Genomic DNA, 24,604 nt, shown 5'->3' with positions numbered 1-24,604 from the left:
AGAGAATAGCCTAACTGTTTATAAGTACAAATGAACTTATTTATCTAATGTATAGTTTATACTCTAGACACACCTTCTCGCGTGCAGCAATTTTTTAAAATTTAACACGTAAACAACTCAAATTAAGTAACGTAAATCATTCGTGGTTGTTGATCTTCACACACAAAGCAATGTAAATCTGATATACTACGAAAAAATTGAAGGCTCCAATTCGTATCTCTCGGTTGGTTTTGAAAAGTGTCTGAGTTGACAATGCCGGACACATCCGTGTAAGGTTTTTTTTCCCTCAAGGCATGTTATTCTCGAGTTCGAAATGTTATGGTTTCTAATTAATAAACAGAATTTCATCCTTAAAATTGTACAAAAGTTAAACGCACACTGTATTAGATTGCTATTAATCGATGTTTAGAAACCAACAAGTGTGTAAATCTTTGAAAATTTGTCCGAAGCTTAAAGTCTATGTATTAATTGCAGCTAATCGATGTTTGCAATGTTAGAAACCAACAAGTATGTAAAGGCAACCTGGCACCCCCTCTTTCTGATATGATTTTGAAGAGATTTTTAGTGGGAACACGACACGTTAAATTTAGTGTCATAATACAATTGATTTATTTTGTTTTCTTAAAATTTATAAGTAATTATATTATGACACTTAATATACTGGACCGTATTATTGGCATTAAGAAAAATTTCTCATGATTTTGCATGTGTCTGCAAAAGATCGTCCTATAATGTTAAGGTTTTTGCGGAGATGCTGTATGCAAAATACACCTCATTACAATGGGGTGTGAGAATGCGACTTGGTCTTGGACTCATGATAAATATAAACCATTTGGATTGCTATCTTAAATAGGGAATTGTTATTGGCACTTCAAAAATCTCATTTTGAATTCCAAATTTTCTATAATTAAAAAAAAAACATTTGTGAGGAGTGTAGAATGAAATTTTTAGAGTGCTAATAACAATTATGTCATATCCCAGCCCGGGCCCTCACCACATCCTAGCCCGAAGCCAGTGAGCTTCCAAAATGCCTTGTGATGAGAATATTTATATAAGGCTTATAAGATCCACTCTCCTAGACGATGTTAGATGTTACAAATTCTCTTAAAAATATGGTAAAAATAAGTTGACGTTATTGATACAAGGGATTTTTCTTTTTTCAAATCTTCTTTTGTACTTATATTATTTTTCTTATTACAAACGATATTTTATACTAATTTATATTAACGAGGGGAGAAGTATTTGAACTCAAAACACATTAGGTCAAAAAAATAAACCTTAGCTACTAAAACAATCAGCCATTTTTATATACTGATTTTATTTAGACACATAAAATTTATTGTTTCTATAATTTTGGCGGTTCCATGCACTCTATAAGAGAAACTATCATTTTTTGTGTTCATAAAGATCATTATTGGTTAATCTGAGTGGTACAATAATTGAGTTGTAATATAACATGTTTGACAAGGCTTGCGTTTTGGTCAACGTTTTATGCATGAAGTGCTTTCATCATAGCTTAGCTTGCTTAATGAGTCCACTCCAGTACTGTTTCCTTTTTCCTTTTACACACGAAGAAAACGTGAGCCATGACGCCATGCGTTACAAATGAATGGGCAAAGAACTTATATTTGGGAGCATATGTTAAACATGATCTGCCACAAACCTATTTTCAATTAGTGTGTGGTGGTGAACGGATTTGGATCCTTGCCGGATCATCAACGAACACAGACAGTTGATAAAAAATTATGCAGTCATAATTATTTATTTATTTATATTTTTCACGCAAAACGATAATACTTTACTTTTAAAAATAAAAAAACATTTAATTGGGACGGTAAGATTTTTTATCAACGGTCGTTGATCCCTAGGATCCCCAAAGAGGGGATCCGGCGAGGATCCAAATCCGGTGGTGAACATAAAAAATTATATCCTCCACCAATCCATAAATGACACATAGTAGTTAATTAATAAAGGCAATATTATTTAATTTGCTAATGGACATTGAAAACACGAGTTGCTGATTCATCGTCTATTATTAGCATCTGAATCACAAACTTAGCTTAACTAGTTTAAGTTATGGCAAATTTGAAAGTGATTTTAGACAAACACAAAGTGTTTTAATTTTTTTTGTTTGAACAATATATTTGTTATGCTAGATGTTAAATTAGAAAGTCGACGGAATTCGAATCCACACTGTAATGCAAGGACAATACTTCTATCCATCACCGTGTTATATTGATGTTTTAACTTCTAATAATATTTGTCATAAAAAGTTAAAAAGTGTTATACTTTCAAATACTAATTGATGGTTATAACTATCATGGTGGGAATACTATAAAACAAAAAGGAGTAAGTTTAACACAATAAAAGTCACTTAGTTTTCACACATATTGTCACTTGTACAATGTGTCTAGGGATAGACACGGTTCAGTTTAGTGCAGTTTTGAGTGTAACCGAAACCAAAACCAAGATTTTTTGTTCATATTGTTTAGCTTTGTCCGATCCCAACAAAAATCCTCTCAATTGATCCTCATTTGATTTGCCAATTTTACTTTTTTGTTTCACAGTTCGGTGCGGTTTTGAGGTGATAGAAACCAAAATTGAGATTTTTTGTTCATATTGTATAGCTATGTCCGATCGTAAAAAAAATCCTCCCAATTGATCCTCATTTGATTTGCTAATTTTATATATATTTTTTTTCACAGTAAATTCAAAATTTCGAAGATTTCTTATGTGTTTTGGCTTGTGATTTGAGGACTTCGAGATCAAAAACTTAGACGGCGAAGGACGTGTTCGTACTAACGTCGGTGCGAACTACCTGAGTGATCACCTGGGCGGGCAGAACACAATGGCGATGCTAGAGACTGAGGGGCACTTACCCCATCTAAGCGCCCCCCTTATGCTGGCTCAAAATCTCCACCCCTTGCGTCGTAGGTGGGGCCCTCCAGAGGGGAGGGCAAAGGGTGGTCGCTAAAGGACGGAGGGGTGGTCGTTGGGTTTTTATATTTTTCAAGTATTTAATTTATTTTTAATTCGTGAAGTACACTATAAATCCAGCTCTGATAAAATAGTTCACAAGTCAAATTTTCAAAAAGAGCATCATTTGTTCAAGAAAAAGAGCATCACAGATGACATGTTAGTACAATACTACCTAATAATTTATCCGTAACAAGATGATGCCGTGAATTTAAAACGAATAACTGACATGTCAAATCTAGCATGCTGCCTATATAAAGTTAACCAAAGCTGGAACAATTCTATTCCTATGCCTCACTGGAACAAAACTGTCCACGCAACCAAACGGCTAAAACTCTAGGGTTTAAACCCCAATCTCCCCAAATTCCCACCCGTTTATTCACCACCATACAGAGCAAAAAAAGAGCGGGAGACAGTCTCTCACTCCACTGAGCTCAATCTCTCACTAACCCCTCAAAATGTCGCCGTTGGCCGTTCGCCGCCTCACGGTGCTCGGCGAGTTCAAGCCGTTCGGATTAATCGCCGAAGCTCTCGACGGTAAGCCCGCCGATAACGTCACCGACAAGTATGATTACTTCCTCTTTGACCCCGAAACCGTCCGAGAACTAGACGAAACGGAAGACAATGACTCTTCAGCCTCCGCGCTGAGCGATCGGTGCGATCACGAGCTGTTCATTCGACGAAATCGGTAATTTCTGCAATTTTTTATTTTGTTTCTGTTTGGTTGCTCGGAAAATGGAGTAGAAAATTGAATTTAAATTAAAATTGAAAATGCAGTGAGTGTGATTTGGAATTCTGAAACATATTTGCCGTAATGTTACAGGATAATATGGTCAACCGGTCCGCGAGTGTTTAAGAGATTCACATTGCCGTCTCCAGTAATCACGGTACATACATTTTGCCTGAATTTGCTTTTCTGGTGATATACATTTGTTTTGGTAATGAAAATTTGTTTGTATATATAAATCCAGGCTTGCTGGTGTCGCTTGGGGGATATGACCGAAGCGCTTCTATGCGTTTTACAAGTTGCTTGTTTAACAATCTACAACACATCAGGTGCGAAATCTAGTGGATATTTTACTCCATTTCGAAACTTAATTGTCGATGAATTCCTGAAAAGATTGAACAAAATATGTTGTTTTGTTTGTTGTCCAATAGGTGAAGTAGTCTCTGTCCCTCTTTCTCGAACCGTCACATCGGTATGGCCTCTTCCATTTGGTTTGTTACTTCAGCAGGCAGCTGAAGTGAACTCAACTATACATGCTCCTTCTTCATCTTCGACTACTTTGTTTGGCGTACGAGATCTCCCTCGTCCTAGAAGAGAAAGTGGACATAGTCCACAGCATAATGTCAATTTTGTGACTTCACTTGACCATATCGCCAAGGGAGAAACAAGCCCGGTGTCCTCACATCTGATTTTGAAAGATCCATTAGAAGAACCACACGTACGCTATTGAATTTTGTACTTTGCTTTGCTATTTTGTTTTTTGTTTCTTTTGTATTTTTCTTGATGCATGTCTTTTTAATGAAAATATTTCAGTTGGCTCATATTGAAGAAAGAGGAAAACTGAACTTAATGAAGGAATTTGATGAAACTACTATTTGGACAAGTGATCGAATTCCTCTTATGGCATCATATAATACAGGTTCCTTAGATGCCAAGTTACTTCCCCTTTTGCATTTTTTTTTTTTTTTTTTGGGTTAAATTCATATATAATCTTGCCACGTCTCTATGCAGGAAAGATGCAACATTCTGTGTGGGTTGCGGAAACCAGTAATTCTAACCATGAAATGGCAAGTGCTAGTTTAGTAGATGCAGTTCCTGCTGGTGTTCTAGCAAAACAATTCTCATTTCGTAGAATATGGCAAGGCAAGGGTGCCCATACAGCAGCTTGTAAGGTGCCTTTTTTTTTTCATTTTATTTAAACATCAATTAAGTCAGTATCTAAAATAAACCTTAATTGAGTCATGTGAATTTTCCTTTTGTCTGATTTTGTAAACTATATTTTAGGTCTTTCTAGCGACTGACGATGATGCAGCTCCTATTATTTGTTTTCTTCATCAAGAACAAAAAAAATTGATGTGTGTAAGACTTCAAAGCGTTGAGATAAATAATGAAATTATATTTGACATTAAACCCGACATGAGCTGGAGCATACCTGCAGTTGCAGCAGCACCTGTGATTGTTACCCGCCCTAGGTATGGTTTCATGTCATGTTTACTTTCCCTTTCTTTTCTTCCCAAGTCTGTTTAACAATTATATGAACATGATTTTCCCCATTAACTTTTCCAGGGCGAAAGTGGGACTGCTGCCATATTCAGACATGCTTGTTCTGGCTCCTGAAAATGTCCTTCTTCTCTATGTAAGCTATACCAACTTGGTAGCTTATATCAGTTGAATCATTGTTAATAGATTGTTCACATTCTCTCTAATGGTTCAAATAGTACCCGGAAATGGAATTTCCAATTTACTTTCCATTCTATTAGTAATGAATTGATCAATTGAGAAACTTTTATTTTGCCGTTTCTTATGTTTAATCAATATATTTATAATGTTGTGTTTACCTCTGGCATAAGTGTGCAACATTTATGCAATCAACCTTTTTTATTTTTGCAGTCGGGGAAACATTGCCTGTGTAGGTATATGTTGCCTTCTTGTGTTAGTGAAGGCCAATTTTCACATAATTTAGAGTTTCCAGAAACATCTGTTACTCAGGGCCTGAAGGTTATAGGATTGGCCGATGCTGTTGAGGGGCGTATCAATGTTACTGTAAATAATGGGAAGGTAAGTGGTTTCTTGATTTCATATGTTTGTTCTGGAAAGCCAAACTGCCGTCCACATACCTTCTGATGTAAACACACACTCTAGTCAATTCTCGATAATTGTAGTGACTGCTGATTTCTTTATCAATTTAAGGTACTTGCTATGACAGCTATTTTATGGTCTTATTTTTTCAATATTGTTCAGATGTTTCGGTGTGTATTACGTAGAAGCCCTGCATCTACCCTGGCAAATGATTGCATCACAGCCATGGCTGAGGGACTAAGTACCAGTTTCTATAGCCATTTTCTTAGTCTGCTTTGGAAAGATGGTGACCTTGCTTATTTAGCAGAAGCTGATTCTAGTGTTCACTCGGAATGGGACTCCTTTTGTAGCCTTATAATGGAAATGTGTGGATCAAGTGCCACTTCTAAAAACATTTCAAATCCAATGCCTCAGTCATCTTGGGAGTTTCTTATTCACAGTAAATTTCACAACAATTTCTGCAAACATAACTTTATTACTGAAAACTCTTCAGTAACATCATTGAATGTGCGAAGAGTGGACTCCTCTCAGATAAATTCAGATGGTACAAAAAGGTCAGATAAAACATTTTATCCAAAGCTGTTGATGGAGAGTTTACATTGTTTGCATGCAGTATATGAGAGCCTGAAACTGAACAGTCTTCGCAAAAGGTGTGTTTTATCTTTTGTAATCTTGTTGTATTTTAACTTTTATCATTAGTACTAATATTTATTTTTAATTTAGTTATTTAGCGTTATGCACTATTTTGCAATTATGATATTGATTGCATATACTTGAGGTGCAGTGATTGAGTGACCTTGGATGAACCTTCTTAAAGTTTTGTGAAAATTGATAGTTTAGGTGGAGTGCCTCTTTTGATGCGTTACCTTGCCAGACCCTTATTGTATGCTTTCCATGCTAAGCAGTGCAGGATCCTTAAGATCGTCAGCACTCAAATAACGCTTCAGTTTGTTAATTGTTTACCGGAGGGTTGCATTCTTTGATACTTGATTGTTTCTATGGGCATTTCATATTGAGCTATTATACTTAACTAATCTGCAATCTGTCATGGTGCAAGTTGTAACCTTGCAAACACATAGTTATTGACTCGTGTTTTTATTTATTTATTATTATTTTTTTAATTTGCTTTAAATTTCTCTCCTAAATTTTTTTTCAGGGACTTGGAGCTTCTGGGATTTCTATTATGCAATATTGCTAAGTTTCTGGGTAAGGAAAGTTATGTGGACCATTACATTCGTGATTTTCCTGGCCTTTCTGGAACTGTTGGAATATGTGAAACATCGTTTTCACAGGAAACTTCTCCAAGTTTATTCAGGTGGCTTGAAAACTGTTTGCTACATGGATATAATTCAGCTAGTATTAATGATCTTCCACCATTGATTCGTAAAGATGGGAATTCTGTTGTAAGCTGGGCCCGGAAGATAGTCTCATTTTATAGTTTGTTATCTGGTGCTAAACACATAGGGAAGCAACTGTCATCTGGTGTTTACTGTAATATTGCCACTGGATCATACAGCACAAATGAGGAACTCACAGTTCTGGCAATGGTTGGGGAAAAGTTTGGACTGCAACAGCTTGACTCATTGCCTTCTGGTGTGTCTCTTCCTTTGCGACATGTAAGAATTGCTACATTCACGTAGTTAAGCATCACTTACTTATCCCCTGGGCAATTTACTGTTATCTGAAAGAGTTTTACTATTTTGTTTTTTTTTTTTTTTGGTATCAGTATTGTAATATTACTTAGGTCTCCTTATTGATTTCCTAGTTATCAATTTTCATTATCAACTGAATCCTTCGTTTCTGTGTGTTCTATAGGCACTGGGTAAGTGCCGGGAATCTCCTCCCACTGGTTGGCCTGCAGCTGCATATGTTCTTCTTGGTCGGGAAGATTTGGCTTTGTCATGTCTTGAACGATCGTGCAAATCTAAGGAAATTGAAACCCAGACTAATGTGAACTTAATCTCTATGTCTGCACCTTACATGCTACATTTGCATCCAGTCACAATTCCTTCTGCAGTTTCTGATACAACTGGATTGGAGAATACTAAGTTTGAAGATGCAGATTCTGTTGATGGGTCTACGATTGATGGCATGGAGCATATCTTCAACACTAGCACACAGTTGCGCTATGGTCGTGATTTACGACTCAATGAGGTGAATTTTAGTTCTTTTTACTTTAATTGTCCGTTTTGACATGCTATCACTAGGCTCACAGTATTTTGCTGGAGTGGTTGCTCTTGTGTCTATAGTAATTATTGATGTAAGTGTATTTGTCATTTTCCCCTTTAACCTACTGACAAAGATAATATGGCTAATGTATATTTTTGGGTGTGAAGGAAGTGCATGTGGCTACACCTTAGATGTAAAAAGGTCATAATGGAAATTGTTGATGTGTAGAGTTTTGAGTGGAACTTGTTGAAGATTTTCATTTTCTCATATTGTTGTTTTCATGTACCACTGCTATCTTCAATGTGTTTGGTTATGCGGCAGGAAACTTTTCTGGTGATTAGTTTCTGTTGCCATTTTGAGTACCTGTAAGAATGCATGAAACTATGCTCTAAATCTAATCTTCTCTCTTAATTTGAATCCTCTCTACTGGGTTGGTCTGTGTGATCTGAGTAAGTTTGAGCCTTGCCATTGCTAAGGTATCCAGTTATTAAATATGTATAATCTACATGGAGCACAGTTTGTACAGATTATTTATTTGAATGCCTAAAATTTGTAAAGCTTGCTCTGGTTCCTACTGACATCAGGGATTACTGTGATTATTACCATTGGTTTCTACTTCTATGTGGTTGGAGTGTTAATGCAGGTGACTCTAAGGTTTTCGTCTTTCAGACTATAATCACAATCGATGATTATAGAGTTCTGTTATTATTCAGCACCAATTATTGATTGGTTCGTTGGGTTTTATCTTATCTGTTTTGTGTTGGATTTTGTCTTTTTTGTTATTGGTGTTCTAGAGTATCTTCTGAATTGAACTGTACTATGCCTGTCTGAAAGCGAGTTTTACTTCTATCAGGTTAGACGTCTCCTCTGCTCAGCAAGACCTGTGGCAATTCAAACATCTGTTAATCCTAGTGCCTCTGATCAGGACCTCCAACAGGTACACCTTACTATTAATTACTTGTTTTGCATATGCTGCTGTTCTGTTAACTGAAATGCTAATGATAATATACTTAAAAGTTAAAACAGCTATTGAAGAAATGCAGCTGTGCATTCTCAGCACATCTAAATTTGTAGAAGTAAATTTTCGTTTATGCTCCCCTGAGAAGATAAAAACGTCTGATCTGTCATAGGTTCATACTTGATCCCCCTCTGCCAAACCAAAAGATACATTTTTGGGCACTTTGATATCCCTTTTGTTGCTCAGTGGACAGACAATTTTTATTAATGCCATCTCTGCATATTGTTACTGTCTTTTTCATTGTTGTAAAGGCCCAGCTATGGCACCTTGCACAAAGGACCACCGCCCTTCCTTTTGGTCGTGGGGCATTCACTCTTGCTACCATATATACACTTTTGACAGAGGTACCTCTTTTTCTTTGGTCCTTTTGTTTCTATACGTTGATTGCTTGAAGTATGCTAACAAGATTATCCTTCCCCCTCCACCAATTTTCTAGGCCTTTGCAGTCCCCAAGCTTGTTTTAGCAGGTCGGTTGCCTGCCCAGCAAAATGCAACTGTATGTTCAGATTTGCTCTTTTAGCAATTTTGTTTCTTTTGTGCCATATTCTTTGTATTTCTAGTTCTCTTTCAAAGATTTTTGTCTCCTCTGCTACGACAACTTTTGGTAAATTACTCTTTCATTGAACAGTATATGATAACTATAAATGATTCTGATTTGAAAATGATAGGTTGGGTCTTGTAAACAAAAACAAAAAGAATTACCATCTTGGTACAGTCTGTTACCCATGCATATTATGTTTTTCTATGAAAGGTTAATCTGGACCCAAATGTAAAGAATATACAAGAAATCAAATCTTGGCCTGAATTCAACAATGCTGTTGCCGCTGGACTAAGGCTGGCTCCTCTTCAGGTTTTCTCTCTCTCTCTCTGTTTTTTTTTTAGGACATATAGCACTAATAATTTCCTTATTATGACTTCCATTTTTAATATCTTTTTCATCTGTGCATTTGTATGTATTGCATTACCATGAATCTCTACATAGATGTCTTTCTATTTAGTTTTACCATTAGATATCGAATATAACATCATGCTACTCTTCATTCCTCCAACATATTCTATGTAAGTTTTAAATATTTATATGGTATTGAGTTTTCTGTCTTCTCTTGGCTTATCATTCCAGGGAAAAATGTCAAGAATGTGGATAATATACAACAAACCAGAGGAGCCAAATGCTATTCATGCTGGACTTATCCTTGCGCTGGGATTACATGGTTATCTTCGTGTTTTAACTATTACGGACATATATCAGTATCTTTATCAGGTAATGTATTCCGTGACTTTTAGTTATCTATTATCTTCTTTGTAATGCCTCTGAGTTGCTGTTACCTGTTTTGATACCTCTAGATTAAAACCTCTTAACTAGGAGCATCTTAATGTCAGAATTTCTTTTTAAATTCTGAGAGAGAGAGAGAGAGAGAGAGAGAGAGAGAGAGAGAGAGAGAGAGAGAGAGAGATGTTGACTGCCAAGCCTTTTGTTCCTTCTTGATTGCCACCACCCTAGTTACCATTTCTTTTCTCTTCTGTATGTAGTTCTCCAGTTAGTGCCTGATTTACTTGACACTTCAATTTCTTAGGAACATGAGACCACAACGGTTGGTATGATGCTCGGCCTGGCAGCTTCTTACAGAGGTACTATGCAACCAGCAATATCTAAGGTAATGACTTGTGCCTTTTAAGAACCTGTGTGCAACTTTTGTTGCTCTTTGTGTTGAAAATAATATTTACAGTCCCCTCTCTCTCTCCCACTGAGAAATTTCAATATCATTCATCTTGCATACTCGTTGTTGATTGTCATTATAGTTGCACAAGTTGGAGAGTGGACTAACTTGTAATCTTTTCAATAGTTACTAAGTTACATTGTCTTTAACCAGTATCATTTCCTTGGTATGTACTTTTCATGCAGTGGGCTGTTTCAGTAGATTAAGAGCATATTTAGAGAGTCAGAACATAAATTTATTTTATTTAAATGGAAGGAAGGACACATTTGAACATGCTAGTTGAGCATGATTTAAGCTGAAGTTGCATGGTTAATTTATTTCTTCCAAATTTGTAGTTGTTTTCGGATTCCTTTCTCTTAATGTTGTATCCATATGCCTATGGTGTTTGTGGTGTAACTTTATGTTTTTACAATTTCATTACAGGTTCTTTATTTTCATATACCTGCTCGACTTCCAGTTGCAAGTGAAGTAGAGTTACCAACCCTTCTGCAGGTATCTGCTGAGCTATTGTTATTATATTACTTTCAGAATAGGTCTCTTTTGTATCTGTAGGATATCGTTTTCCAAATATATGCCAAACGACTCAAACCACACCTTCTACTGGAAAACTTGCAGTTATGAACATATATCTTTTACTTGTTTTTCTTGTTCTAGTGTACTATGTTACTATAGTTACTAATTTTACTTTCCTCAACTTCCTATCTTGTTTTACATAATGATTCTTTTGTCGTTACAGTCAGCAGGTCTAATGTCAGTTGGGCTTCTTTATGAAGGATCAGCACATCCACAAACAATGCAGATTCTCTTGGTTTGCTCTCTTTTTCATTTTTTTTGTTGCTCCATTAGTTTGCATTATTTTATTATGCATTGCATGAGATACTATGCTATTCTGTTTTTTAGCTTTTTGGGTGATTGATACTAATCTGTACAATCTTATCTTGGCTGTAAGATGCCTTTGGATCTGACTTCATATGTTATATGCTGTATTTTACAGTTGGAAATAGGACGTAGAAGTGCAGGGGATAATGTTCTTGAAAGGGAGGGTTATGCTGTTTCTGCAGGATTTTCATTGGGTCTTGTTGCATTGGGTATGGACAGTTAAATGTTTATATCAATTATTTCAAAATGTGGTCTTAACGATAGATGTTTAATGTGAAGGTCGGGGAGAAGATGCTCTTGGTTTCATGGACACAATGGTTGATAAATTGTTCCATTATATTGGTGGAAAAGAAGTTAACAATGTATGGTGTTAAATCCATATTTCTTTCATTACTCTGTTGTCTTTCGTCGTGTTTAATTTCAAATGTTTGAACATTAGTGCATTTTGTTTATCTATGCCCCCAATGTCTTGGGAAAGAATTTCATCCTACCATAGTATTGAATTTGTGGTTATTCTAACTTCAAAGTTAATTGTTCACCTGCATCAGGATAGATCCCTTTCATCAATATTATCAGCCGATGAACACAGCCGTGCTGCTGCACAGGTTGAGGTTCTCACACTAGCTTAATTGTAATTGTTCCATTACATAGCAGTCTTCATTTTAACCTACTCGTCTGCATTTTTTTAACAGTTGATATGGACATTTCCCCATGTTATATTGTCTTGTAGATGATGGATGGAACTGCAGTCAATGTTGATGCCACTGCACCTGGAGCCACACTCGCTCTTGCTTTAATGTTTTTGAAGGTAATTTCCAATAAAGACGATACTGATTTGAAAAGTATACTCCAATTCGCTTATCTGTCTGCACGATAATTTCTCACATACTGCTATTCTGTTACAGACTGAATCACAGGTGATTGTGTCTAAGCTCTCTATTCCTCAAACACAGTTTGAGTTACAATATGTGAGGCCTGATTTCATCATGCTTCGTGTCATTGCCCGAAATTTGATAATGTGGAGCAGGTACTGCTGGTCATTCAATCTGGGTCTATATAACTACTTTTTAGACATAATTTGACAATTTATTGTTTGTAGGATTCATCCTTCCCAAGATTGGGTAGAGTCTCAGATTCCTGATATTGTCAAAAATGGTGTCAAATGCCTTGGGGATGATACTGATGATATTGATGAAATGGATGCTGAAGCATTTGTGCAGGCATATGTCAATATAGTGGCTGGAGCCTGCATTTCCCTTGGTAAGATGTGGTTTTCATATGGTATTGATTTTTTGAGGATATCATTTGCTTATATAGTTGCATCCAACTCGAAGGATATTGATGTAATTTTCATTTTTATTGAATGTGTTATAAGGTGCTATGTCTTTTTTGGCAAGCTAAAAGGATGTGCCTTCCACAACTTTTTATTCCAATTGTTCAATAATAAGATTCTGAGCATATTCAGTTATTTGTTAAGTTATAACTGTTTCATTTGGTTACAAACAAATTGATATGCTTCTAATGTTCTTTTATAGTTTAGTACTCATTAAATTTTAAACATATATTTGTATCTTATTTTATCTTCCATTATAACTTTATCATGGGCAGGGTTGAGATTTGCTGGTACAAAGGATGCAAATGCTCAGGAGTTACTTTACAGCTATGCTGTTTACTTTCTGAACGAGGTTGGACGTTAGCACGATGTTGCTTAACTTATAACCACCCCGACGTTAGTAATAAGTACTTTTCTTTTGTTTGCAGATCAAGCCAGTTTCTGCTACAAGTGGAACCTTCCCAAAGGGATTGTCTCACTATGTCGATCGAAGCACATTGGAGATATGTCTTCATCTCATTGTTCTTTCCCTGTCTGTGGTAATTGGATTTTTCATTCCTACTTTTTTATTGGGTATTTGTATCTACTATTTCCTAGTATGAGCGCAGTTAAGTATCTGGTGCTAATGCTCTGAAATGGCAGGTTATGGCTGGTTCTGGACATTTACAAACCTTTAAGCTGTTGAGATTTCTCCGCAACAGAAATTCTGCAGATGGACATGTTAATTATGGTGTTCAGATGGCTGTAAGTCTTCCACTACGTATCGTCAGATCTCGTATTCTTCTAGAAATGTTCATACTTTCCTCAAAATTTCTTTGATGGCATCCCCATTATTACAATTTAAATTTTGTTGCATTTGTGTTTCTGTTCACTCTAGGTAAGCCTAGCAATTGGTTTCTTGTTCCTTGGGGGAGGAACACGGACATTTTCAACAAGCAACAGTTCAGTTGCTGCTTTGCTGATTACTCTCTATCCACGATTGCCTACTGGACCAAGTGATAATCGATGCCACCTCCAGGTCAAATGGTTTTCTCAGGCATCACATACATCTATAATTGGTTTTGAAAAATGTATTGGTTTAATTCATAATTGATTATACTGTAGTATTGACCTTGAATAAAAAAGTTAGAGGGAAACATGTTTAAAATATATTTGTTTAGGTCAGACAACTTTTGTCAAGAGCGAATGGAAAGTGCTTGCTTCTTCACCCTATGATATCTGATAGCTGATTATGAGTATGAGTTTCTGAAGGAAGTGTAATTTCAGGCATTTCGGCATTTGTATGTACTTGCAACTGAAGCCCGTTGGATCCAGACGGTTGATGTTGACACTGGTCTACCTGTGTATGCCCCTCTTGAAGTTACTATTAAGGAAACTGAACATTATTCGGAAACAAGTTTTTGTGAGGTTACGCCTTGCCTTCTACCAGAACGTGACATTGTAAGTTTCAACTGTTAAGAACAACTCTGTCGGAAATCATAATTCTTCAACTTCCCTCTCTTCCCCCATATAATTGAAATGAAAGGAGACTTTGCTTGGGGAACATCTAAGCTCTGCATAGAAATTTTCCTCCTTTTGGATTTAAAAATATTTGAAGAAACTGTATATAAACTATACCAGTTTTAAATATTATGGAGTTTTTTTTTTTACCTGAGCATTTATGGACTGCCAAATATAGTATATTTATGTAGGTTTAGTGTTCCTGTGTGACTTCAAGTAGTGAGTTAATTACCTTGGAATGAATCTGACTGCTATTGTATATATATTACACAGAAAACTGGTTAACGGATTATTTGATTTTCTGCTGTTTGCAGTTGAAGTCAATACGCATTTGTGGCCCTCGGTATTGGCCACAAATAATAGATCTTGTCCCTGAAGGTATGCACTTGTTTCTGCTTGTTTTTGCCAATCTATACTGTTTCCGAGAATATAACTCTTGATAGTCAAACTGTCAACTCTATTTTAGTTTCATAGTAATGCGATGTTTTGCTTTATTCCATATTTTGTTTAACAGATGAACCTTGGTGGACCCCTGGGGACAAGAATAGCCCATTTAATTCTGGTGTTGTGTATATCAAAAGAAAGGTTGGAGCATGTTCGTACATTGATGATCCCATAGGGTGTCAGTCACTGCTGTCACGGGCAATGCATAAGGTAAAAAATTCTCTACCACTGCTTATTATGTTAGTGATGTATTTGGATGACAGAGTGGATACCAAATTGTTCTTGATCCAGGTGTTTGGTTTGACAAGTTTAAAAGGACGTGATCCCTGGTCAAGCAGGGACTATGGACCTGGTTCTGTTACTGTTGACCAGTTGGTTGGTACGTTCTCATCTGATCCTAGCTTGCTTGCTTTTGCACAACTCTGCTGCGACCCTTCCTGGAAGAGCAAGTAAGTACCTGTTTTTATTTTCGCATTTTTCTCTTTGGCCTTTTGGTTCCAGTTTGTGGTCTGGAATTCAGTAGGGATTGGACATTATCCATGTAATTTCTTTGAAATAACCAGTCTCAATATGTATATGCAGATCTGACATTAATTTCCAAGAATTTTGCTTGCAAGTATTATTCGAGTGTGTGAGCAAGGACAGACCTGCTCTTTTACAGGTAGCCATAAAATATGCGTATGAGATTATTTTCTCTGCCTTCAATTTAAACGAACCTTGCATTCCGAAATTAGTTCTTCCAGCACTATAATCTGCTTGTACCTGCCGGGTGGTGTATCTTGATATGATTTAGATGCGACACATTCAATGCAACTGGCATTCGCCTTTCATTTTCTTAATGTGATACGGGATTATGTTTTTCAACTATAACTGTAGAAGTCGAACTGATTATGCTTTTCATTTTAATCAATGCTTACGAGATGTTCCAGTTTCTGAAAGTTACCCTTCTAATAATAAACTTAATGCTATCTCCTGAAAAATATGCAGGTCTATTTGTCATTATACACGACAATTGGATCAATGGCAGGTCAAGTTACCAGTGATGCTGTTGTTTTATCCGACTCTCTTGCTATTTGTAATCTTAAGGTAGTATTCTATTGACCTTTCAGTTTGCCCTAGTTATAACTTTCATTAACTTTTTCATATTAAATGATGCCAAAAACTATATCAATTCCTTAGAGTTGAACATCGGTATGGTTTTCCTGTTTAATGATCAAGAAAACACATTGTAAAAAAAAAAAAAAAAAAAAAAGTGGTCGAAAAAACGTAGGTGATCATAATTGAATTAGGATGAGTTGAATATGTAACTTTGCTATAACTGGAGAAAGAAAGAAAAACAAGTTAAATTTGCAAATGATTGATATCGCATCAACTTTTTTTCTTTTGTTAATTCATTCCTCGGTCTCTAATAATCACCTTTTGTTTTCTTAATGACATAATTTGTTGCACTGTATTTTCATCCACCCCCTTCTGACTGCAGCTTGCACTAGCCTACAACGAGACTTTGTTAAGCGGAAGATCCACTGCTTCAAGAGGCGGCATTGTTCAATCCAACTTTATAGCATGTCTTAGGAAGCAGGTGGAAGAGCTCCTAAACTGTTCTCAGGACTTGAAGGACGACTTTTGTAATTATATGTATTCTGGGAGGTGGCCAAATGGGGAATTCCATGGAGATAAACGCTCGATACTTCTCTCTTGGTACCTTCAGTGGTTCGGTGTACCAGCTCCATCTGTAATTAAGATGGCTGTGGAGAAAGTCAAGCCCAAGCTCAAGTCCTCGTCAACTTTGGTCCCTTTGTTACATCTACTATTTCCGAGGACTCACATCAATGCTATTGCCGCGATAGATAATCTTTTTTCATCTAACGAGAGCAGATGAGGCACGGATTGTACAGAGTACGGTGAAGATTCGTTGCAGAATATGTCTCAAGACGCGAAGGTATGATCTGTTCTTTGCTTTCCGCCCTTAGATAATCATTTTCTGTGGAGCATGTCGCATTCATCTGCTAGATAGCCTCCGCATTACAGAACCTTACATGTATATTGTTTGAAGTAGGTGTATGTAAAATGTCGCAATTAAACACGAAACCTTTTATTTGTCTTGATAGTAGGGTGCCGTTAGAGGTTTTTCGCTCTCATAGAGAAAAACAAGCTCTTTTTTACGGATGGGCGGTAATTTTGAAGTTTTGAATCCTCCAATTAAAGTATGAATCGATTTATGCAAGAATTGAATTGTGTCTTTTCTTGTTCTTTTTGGACACCATTTACCAAGTCTTCTACTTCTTAATTTACATAACATAACCATAACATCGTGCTTCTTTTTTTTTTTTTTTTTAAATTTAATTTTTATTGGATTACATATCAAAAGCTACTTCTTAATTCAAGATTCAAAGATTTTAACGGTCAGATAATAGGCAACATGGATTAATTAAGTTTCTCATGTGTGCGTTCGTTATAATACCATACTGATAATTTGCAATCTAAATTCTAATTAGCCAAACCAACAATAGCTACATACTTTGTTTCATTGTTTTTGCATGAGCTATTTTCATTTGATTTTGGTTTTTTAACTTTCAAATGGGTGTAAAGATAAATTACATGTTGAATTGCGTTTGTAAGGTTAGTTTAGGCAGTAAATATGGGTTCAAAGAGATATTGACAATTTAATTAATAATGATATAGGTGTAAAGAGTAAGCTGTGTGTAGAAAGAAGTTCTATAGGTTCACATAAATTTCCCTTTCTAGTATGCTTGATGTCACATCCCAACCCTCAAGCTCCAATGATATTGTCCGCTTTGGCATTCCCTGCCCGAAGACAGAGCTACCGCACGGTTTTGTTTCTGTGGACCGGTACTCAGCCGTAGCCAGCGCCTGCTCTCCCCTCAGGGAGTCCACAAAAGGCCTCATTGAAACTTAAGGTTGGCAATGGATATATAAGGCCCAAAGACCACGCCCTCACGGGCGATGTGAGATACTACAATCCACCCCCCTTAGGGAGCCCGACGTCCTCGTCGGCACACCACGACCGTGAGTCTGGCTCTGATACCAAATTGTCACATCCCAACCCTCAAGCTCCAATGATATTGTCCGCTTTGGCATTCCCTGCCCGAAGGCAGAGCTACCGCACGGTTTTGTTTCTGTGGACCGGTACTCAGCCGTAGCCAGCGCCTGCTCTCCCCTCAGGGAGTCCACAAAAGGCCTCATTGAAACTTAAGGTTGGCAATGGATATATAAGGCCCAAAGACCACGCCCTCACGGGCGATGTGGGATACTACACTTGAGGTACTGTATCCAACACAATTGTTCACTGTTAGATTCTTGATCAAGGAGCCAGTGACCAAGATTTAACCGTCAAAAGTCTCCATTAAAATTATCGGGAACTTAGTCGTTATTTCCAAGACTGGAAGTGAAAATAGGATAAGATAAGAGGACAGGACATACAGTTTTGCGTGTTCTTTATTATTTTTTGGAATATGAATTTTACAATTCAGGTTTTTGGGGGAGGCGGTGGTACCAAAGAGTCCCTTTTCAGCCTAAGCAAATTTTGTGAGACTTTGGCTAAAAATTAGCATCCTCATTCAGCTCTCACCTTTAGTCAAATTGGCTGAATAAAAGAACAAAAAAAAAAGAAAAAAAAAAAGAAAAAAGGTTCCTAAGAAAGTAAAAACTGAGGAGAGAAATTACATGAAATAGTGGACCCCAAAATTAAAACAAAAATTATAAAAAACAAGGGGCAGAGTGTACGGATTTTCCTATGTGTCAAGAGCGGGAGATGATACGTGAGTAAAGAAACTCGTTCCACGTGTCGGGCAACCCGGGGAGGCACCAATGGATGCAGTCTGCGTAAGTGGCCGGGTCGGCTTGCTGCTCCGGCGTCAACAGCTTGCCTTGCCTGATGGTGTGGACTGAGGTATGTGCATCTTTGCGGAACTCGGAGAGGGTTGTGATGTTGAGAAAGTAGACGGGCACTTTCATTGATTTTATTATGTTGCTTGAAATCACAAATAGCCTGCGGTCCGTGCCCACTTCCAACGGGGTTGTCATGTTCAGAACCGGTGTGGTTTCTTTTGCACATTTTATGCCATCTGGGTTGTCCCAATCCAAGCTCCTATTACACGACAAACGTCAATTAGGGTTGGAAGAAAAGTCGTAGACTCCGTGAATTATGTTATCAAATAATGCACCAGTACGAAAAAGCTTTGGTAGGATTATTAGATTACGACAACTCTCACGTCAAATAGAACAGAAATGTAGGATTTGGTTTATATTTTTTGTGAGAATTGTTCTATGAATAACGTAACATGTGCTCTCTATGTTGGAAGTGGAAGGGATTAAAGGACATGTATTATGATTACCCATTTAGAAATAGATATGTAGTCGTTAACCAACCAAAGATTAGGGTCGAATCAAAGCTTTGGGGTTCATTTTCATATACCCACAATCAACCACCCAACAGCTCACGCTCACCTAAGGGATGTTATTATATTATTATTATTTTTTAATTAGGGGAGGAAGAGGTTTAAAATTATTACAAGGAAAGGAAGAGTATTAAACCCGGAACGTATGAGCAGAAATTCGACACAATATTTAATATGATATTAGATCACATGCAGATATTCTTATATTATATTATATTTACTTACTGAACATACAACCCAAAAAAAAAACAGGAGACAGGTATTTTTGCCTTAAGCTAAATGCACTTTCTCAACCAATCTACTAGGCGTAGGCTTGCCTCACAAGCTAATGATTGAAAGAAAAATTTGGGTAAATGACAAAAAAAATGGTTGCCATTAAGTTTGTTTAAGTTTAAACCATTGCAAATAAGTTAATTAGGTACAAGAACCACGTGAAAAATTACCAAACTTAGATTCTTTTATTCAACCACCGATATTTTAAACTACTCTTATGGAGGAGAGGGAGATTCAATTTCGGATGCAAAAAACAGGTGAAGGAAACTATGCACCCAGCCTAACCTATGTACGCACTAAATTAAGATTCTTTAGTACGGATGTGCTTGTGCATACTTTTAACTGTGTAATTGCAGAGAATTCGTCATTATTATTTATATTTTGTTTTTCGTCAAACGTTATTTTCTATGCTTTTGTTTTACGTTGTCTTTTTTTTTTTTCCCCCAAAAAAAATGCAAATTTTGACAGAACTGTTTCCACATTTTGAAGCATAAGAAAATAATTAAAAAAGACGTGCGAGAAAATTACTTGATGTGAAGAGGAGACATGCTGCTGAAGAAAACGGTAGTCCGATTAGGATCAATGTTCTTGTCCACCCACTTAGCCCAAGTCTTCATGACTCTCCGGTACGCCCACGGCCGGTCGATCTCATCGTATTCCGTCGCCCCTTGATCGAACGAACCTCGTCTTTTTAGTCGAAACAACAAATAAAAACACATCAACTTCTTGAAATTGCTAAGAAATTAACTTTTCAAAATTTTGAGCAAGTTTAATTTGGCTACTTACAGAACTTTCATGTTGAAAGTGTTCATCCACCAAATGTATGTGTTGAAAATTAGATAGTCGACGCCCTTCCAATTTTCACCATGCTTTTTAATTGATTTGGGCATTATTATTCGATTTAATATGCTGTGCATTTTTGGATCATCTGAATTTGACTCCACCAGAAATGGAGCCCAATAAAATTCCACCGTGGCATTATAGTCCTAAAACCACATAATTAAACAAAACAAAAACTAAGAATATTTAGATAGTTCCCAAAATATGTGTCTGCCAAGCAATCTACAATGCCAGACATGAAATTACCTCTACACCATAGATATGAACACTGCTCGATTTCTTACAATTTATTTAACTGTAAAATAAAGTCTGATGAATATGCAAAAATAACTTACTAAAATCATAAAATATAAAATTCTTAGACACCTTTCGAACTCTAATTTTTTCACAAAAAATAACGGCTCCTTACTGAAATAATAACGAGGGAAACTTCGAAAATCTTGTCTTACTAGGGCTACTCTCCCACCATGTAGAATTAGAGGGAATCAAAATGTACGAGAACTTATTCTTTTGTAAGAGTTTTGGGAGAAAGTTTTTAGTATGTTAGAAATACGATTCGGTATACCAAGTGTTATAGTATAATTTATTAAAAAAAAATTCTTCAAGTTTCTAACTAATTATATTATTACACTTAGCGTACCTAACTATGCTCTTGACACATTGAAAAATCTCGATGTGTGGGTTGATGATGACGTCATCAACAACCTACCCAAAATTTTCTCATAATTTTTTTTTTTAATCTTTTGGACCAATTTTTTTTTTTAAATTCATCATAAATTGCAAGTGAACTGCTGACAAGGCTATCAATTCATTAGGTGGGCCATGCAGGAATCATTTTATCTACTAAACGAATGGAACCTATGAAAAGGTAAAGAAGAAAAATGAATATGTTTTACCTCAACTCTGAAAACAGAGAGGGAGCCATTCTTCACCAAGCTCTTCCTGCCAGGAGGAACGACAGACTGAGCAAAACAAATCATGGATTCCCACTGGTTTCTGTTCAGTGAATCTCCAACAAACATCAGCCTCTTGTTCCTCAATTTCTCCAGCAACAATCTCGCATTAAACCTAATCCACACAATAATCAAAACCATAATTAAACAAAAACCCAGAAATCAAAATTCAAAACCAGTAATTAACAGTTAAAGATTCATACTTTGGGAGATTACAGTCTCTGGGCTGCCATCTCCAATGCTGGTACAGAGAGTCCTTCCTTCCATTCCTCATGCATGTCACTTGCTCCGTAAGGAACTCGCATTCTTCTTCTTTGTATAAAGGGTGAGTCACCGGATCGAAAACCCAATCTCCGTTGAACAAATCGCAATCTTCCGGCGGCAGTTCAATCTCCTCCTCTTCCTCTTCTTCCTGTGAAGAACCCAACAATTCAATCTTCTGATCTTCGTGTTGTTCGACGATGGATTTCAGATCAACCGGCTCTTGGGTTTCATCCGAATTGTTGTTCTCCAACTGGGTTTCTTCTGAACTGTGATTCTCCAACTGGGTTTCCTCTGAATTGTGATTTTCCAACTGGGTTTCCTCTGAATTGTGATTCTCCAAATGGGTTTCTTCCAGTTGGGTTCTCGAGCTCAGAGACACTCTGTTGTGGGTTTCCTGAACAGAGTCGGTCTGTTTCGTTTCTTGAACCGGGTCTCTCTGTTTCGACGACTGTAGTTCTTCCTGGAGTTCTTGAGCTTTGTGGCTCGAGAATGGAAATTCAGCAATGGATTTTACGTCCTCATTGTACATGAACACCCCGAAGAGGAAGACCGAAAAGACGACGACGAAGACGGAGAGGTTATTGTTCTTGCGTACCTTCATTGCCGCAGATTCGGAGAGAGAGAGAGTTTTTCTGCGAGGTAGCTGCATGGGAGAGAGAGTCGAAAAGAGAGAGGGAGTTGGAGAGCGGGAGGAAGAAGAAGGAAAATATAAGAAAGAAGTGTGAGACAAGAAGGTGTGGATTAAGAGAGAATTAAGGGATTTTTAGCAAGGGAATATTAGATTAATGGGATTTGTTTAATTGGGTATTTGGTGAAACGTGGTTGTCTTCAAGAAAATGGTTTTTGGCTTTTTGGTGGAGGGGAATTGTCCTTCTCAGTTGCTCTCTTGCTTATTTCTTTTCTATTTGAATAGAGACCAATTCTAACTAATTCCCTTCAACTTGGCTCCACAGAGACAGCGAGAGAGAGAGGGAGAGAGAGAAGTAATCTCAAAGCTTCTGCCAAGTTGGTCTCAATCTGCAGGCCGTGGTGGTGATATGAAACTCAACTCCAAGGCAGATAATCTGCTTTTGTTTATATATTTTGATGGGGAAGCTTCAACTTTCACAGAGTTGTTTGGAGGTCCTACTAAGGTCTATAATTTTCAAGAGTCAAAGCTAATATAATGATCTAATCTTATTACGAATTATAAAAAATGGTTTTCGCACTCTTTTTAAAAATATATTTTTCTTTTCTTAATTTTTAGACTAATAAATCGAAGAAAAAACAATAGACAAATACAAAGAAATAGTGCAGAAGAAGAAAACACAAGCGTACACATCACCACCCCTGAATTTATGATCATTGTCCATTTTTCTCCTTCACTTTTCACCAAATAATGTCCATATCTTATTTTTATGTTTGAAATTGTAATAGTGTGCTTTGGCTTTCCACATTAGATTGAGATTTTGGTAGCAAATTATTAAGTTCATACAATCATGCCACTTCATGTATATATGTATACATGTATAGCGCACACGTTATATATATAGCAATATTTGTTTAGGAAAAAGTAGGTAATATTAGTTTGGTGATTATATGGAAGGAAGAAAGATTATTGTAGGCAACAAATATAAGCAAATTCTATAAACTTGCTCTTAACTTATTATGTCATGGATGAGGAAGTAGAGTGTATAGGAAACCATAGCAAGGACCGGTTTGGAAGTGTTTTTAAAGTGGTAGAGAGCGCTTTTAATGAAAATGTTTTTTGAACTAATCCTTAGTAAAAATGCTAGTGAATCACGAAAAAACATCTGAAGTACTTTTTACAATAAGCACCAGTTTGGATCCCAAAATATTTTCTCCCAAAATGCTTTTAGTTAATTTAAAAACACTTCAAAACGATCCCAAGTCTTAATGAGATAAAACATTTGCTTATGAACAAACTAATGAAACTAACATCATACTTCCCACTCTAATACCAAACGTTTGTTTTCTAGTTTGGAGTCTAAAACTAGTAGGCCCCAGTCAAAAAATAATGATGACTATATGAACCATCGTGATTCTCAAAGTCATCTAATCATTTTATTAAAAATAAGGAAAAAAGTTTTACCTAATCATGTTTTATGTCACATATAAGATTGAGTTACATGAATAATTTTCGTACACATTATTTATTTTTATTATTTGATTTGATTTTAATTTTTTTTTAATATGAATGTCAAAAGTAAGCAAGAGTATGTAAGAAAAACAAAATAGTATGTGAAAATCACTTTTCTTATGTTAACTACGATTAGTCGTGGATGTGTGGTAGAGTGATTCTAGACGTCGATGTTTGTGGGGCCATCAATTAAGATCAATCAATCCGTGTGTGAGTCTTCACATAACATCTAACAGTCATGATCAGTTAAAACACGTGTGTGTTTCAACAAAACATCAAGGACCACAATTAGTACATGCGTGTACTCGACTAGCCCTAACATTGCATTAAGTTGTGAAAATTTTGAGTTATTTAACATTAGATAGAATTCCAATTAAAATTCAGTCCTCAAAATATAGCAATTAACATGCATGTGGCCTATCTTTGTCTCCAACAAGAAAGCTTCAACTGCCCAAGCGTAGAGTTGATGCATCATTAAGGCATAATGATGTGGTTTAGATGAACAAATCCAAATTATTAATGACTTTATGTTTGAGAAAAGTAAAGTCTAAGGAAAGCTTTTTCGTGGTCTCTCTCTGGTGTTTGTGTGTGTGTGTGTACTTCCTTTCTACGTGCGTGGTAGTTTGATCGATGGTTGGTTTGTTTGCTTATTTTCCAAGTCAAGCCAAAGCCAACTGCTGCAGCAAATTTAAAACCACTTCAACACAGATATTTACAGCTACGTCAATTCATACAAATAGGAATAAACATAAATAATAATAAAAAAACAAAAAATACGTCACAAATTTAAAAAAATTTACATGGAAATAATTTGGTATTTTTATATGTAAAATGTGATGACACAGCTACAAGACAACTAAAGATCATCAACTA

The 24,604-nt window shown here is 36.4% G+C and overlaps 2 protein-coding genes across 2 annotated transcripts; one reads left to right on the top strand and one right to left on the bottom strand.

Annotated features, from left to right (window-relative positions):
• Positions 1-3,378: 3,378 nt before the first annotated feature.
• On the top strand, positions 3,379-17,067 carry LOC137734015 (anaphase-promoting complex subunit 1). Its single transcript, XM_068473257.1, has 37 exons — positions 3,379-3,664; positions 3,800-3,863; positions 3,948-4,032; positions 4,135-4,421; positions 4,517-4,622; positions 4,715-4,875; positions 4,988-5,175; positions 5,270-5,339; positions 5,594-5,761; positions 5,945-6,432; positions 6,939-7,398; positions 7,598-7,936; positions 8,805-8,888; positions 9,221-9,313; positions 9,406-9,465; positions 9,721-9,819; positions 10,090-10,230; positions 10,544-10,624; positions 11,111-11,179; positions 11,424-11,495; positions 11,682-11,775; positions 11,846-11,928; positions 12,115-12,171; positions 12,297-12,374; positions 12,472-12,593; positions 12,666-12,826; positions 13,175-13,251; positions 13,328-13,438; positions 13,542-13,643; positions 13,777-13,917; positions 14,166-14,339; positions 14,714-14,777; positions 14,914-15,053; positions 15,135-15,292; positions 15,426-15,504; positions 15,831-15,929; positions 16,324-17,067. The coding sequence occupies exons 1-37, from the start codon at positions 3,435-3,437 to the stop codon at positions 16,720-16,722; spliced, it is 5,484 nt and encodes a 1,827-aa protein (XP_068329358.1). The 5' UTR covers positions 3,379-3,434; the 3' UTR covers positions 16,723-17,067.
• A 1,226-nt stretch (positions 17,068-18,293) lies between these two features.
• LOC137735635 (xylan O-acetyltransferase 1-like) lies at positions 18,294-22,469 on the bottom strand. The gene is made up of 5 exons (XM_068475081.1): positions 21,531-22,469; positions 21,271-21,442; positions 20,321-20,520; positions 20,063-20,221; positions 18,294-18,951 (listed from the first exon to the last, which is right to left on the bottom strand). The coding sequence occupies exons 1-5, from the start codon at positions 22,238-22,240 to the stop codon at positions 18,603-18,605; spliced, it is 1,590 nt and encodes a 529-aa protein (XP_068331182.1). The 5' UTR covers positions 22,241-22,469; the 3' UTR covers positions 18,294-18,602.
• Between the last annotated feature and the right edge of the window lie 2,135 nt (positions 22,470-24,604).

The sequence above is a fragment of the Pyrus communis genome, chromosome 5, assembly GCF_963583255.1.
Source record: "Pyrus communis chromosome 5, drPyrComm1.1, whole genome shotgun sequence".
In the NCBI taxonomy this organism is placed as follows: Eukaryota; Viridiplantae; Streptophyta; class Magnoliopsida; order Rosales; family Rosaceae; genus Pyrus; species Pyrus communis.
Note: the sequence above shows the minus strand (reverse complement) of the source record. Positions and strands in the feature narration are given on the sequence as shown.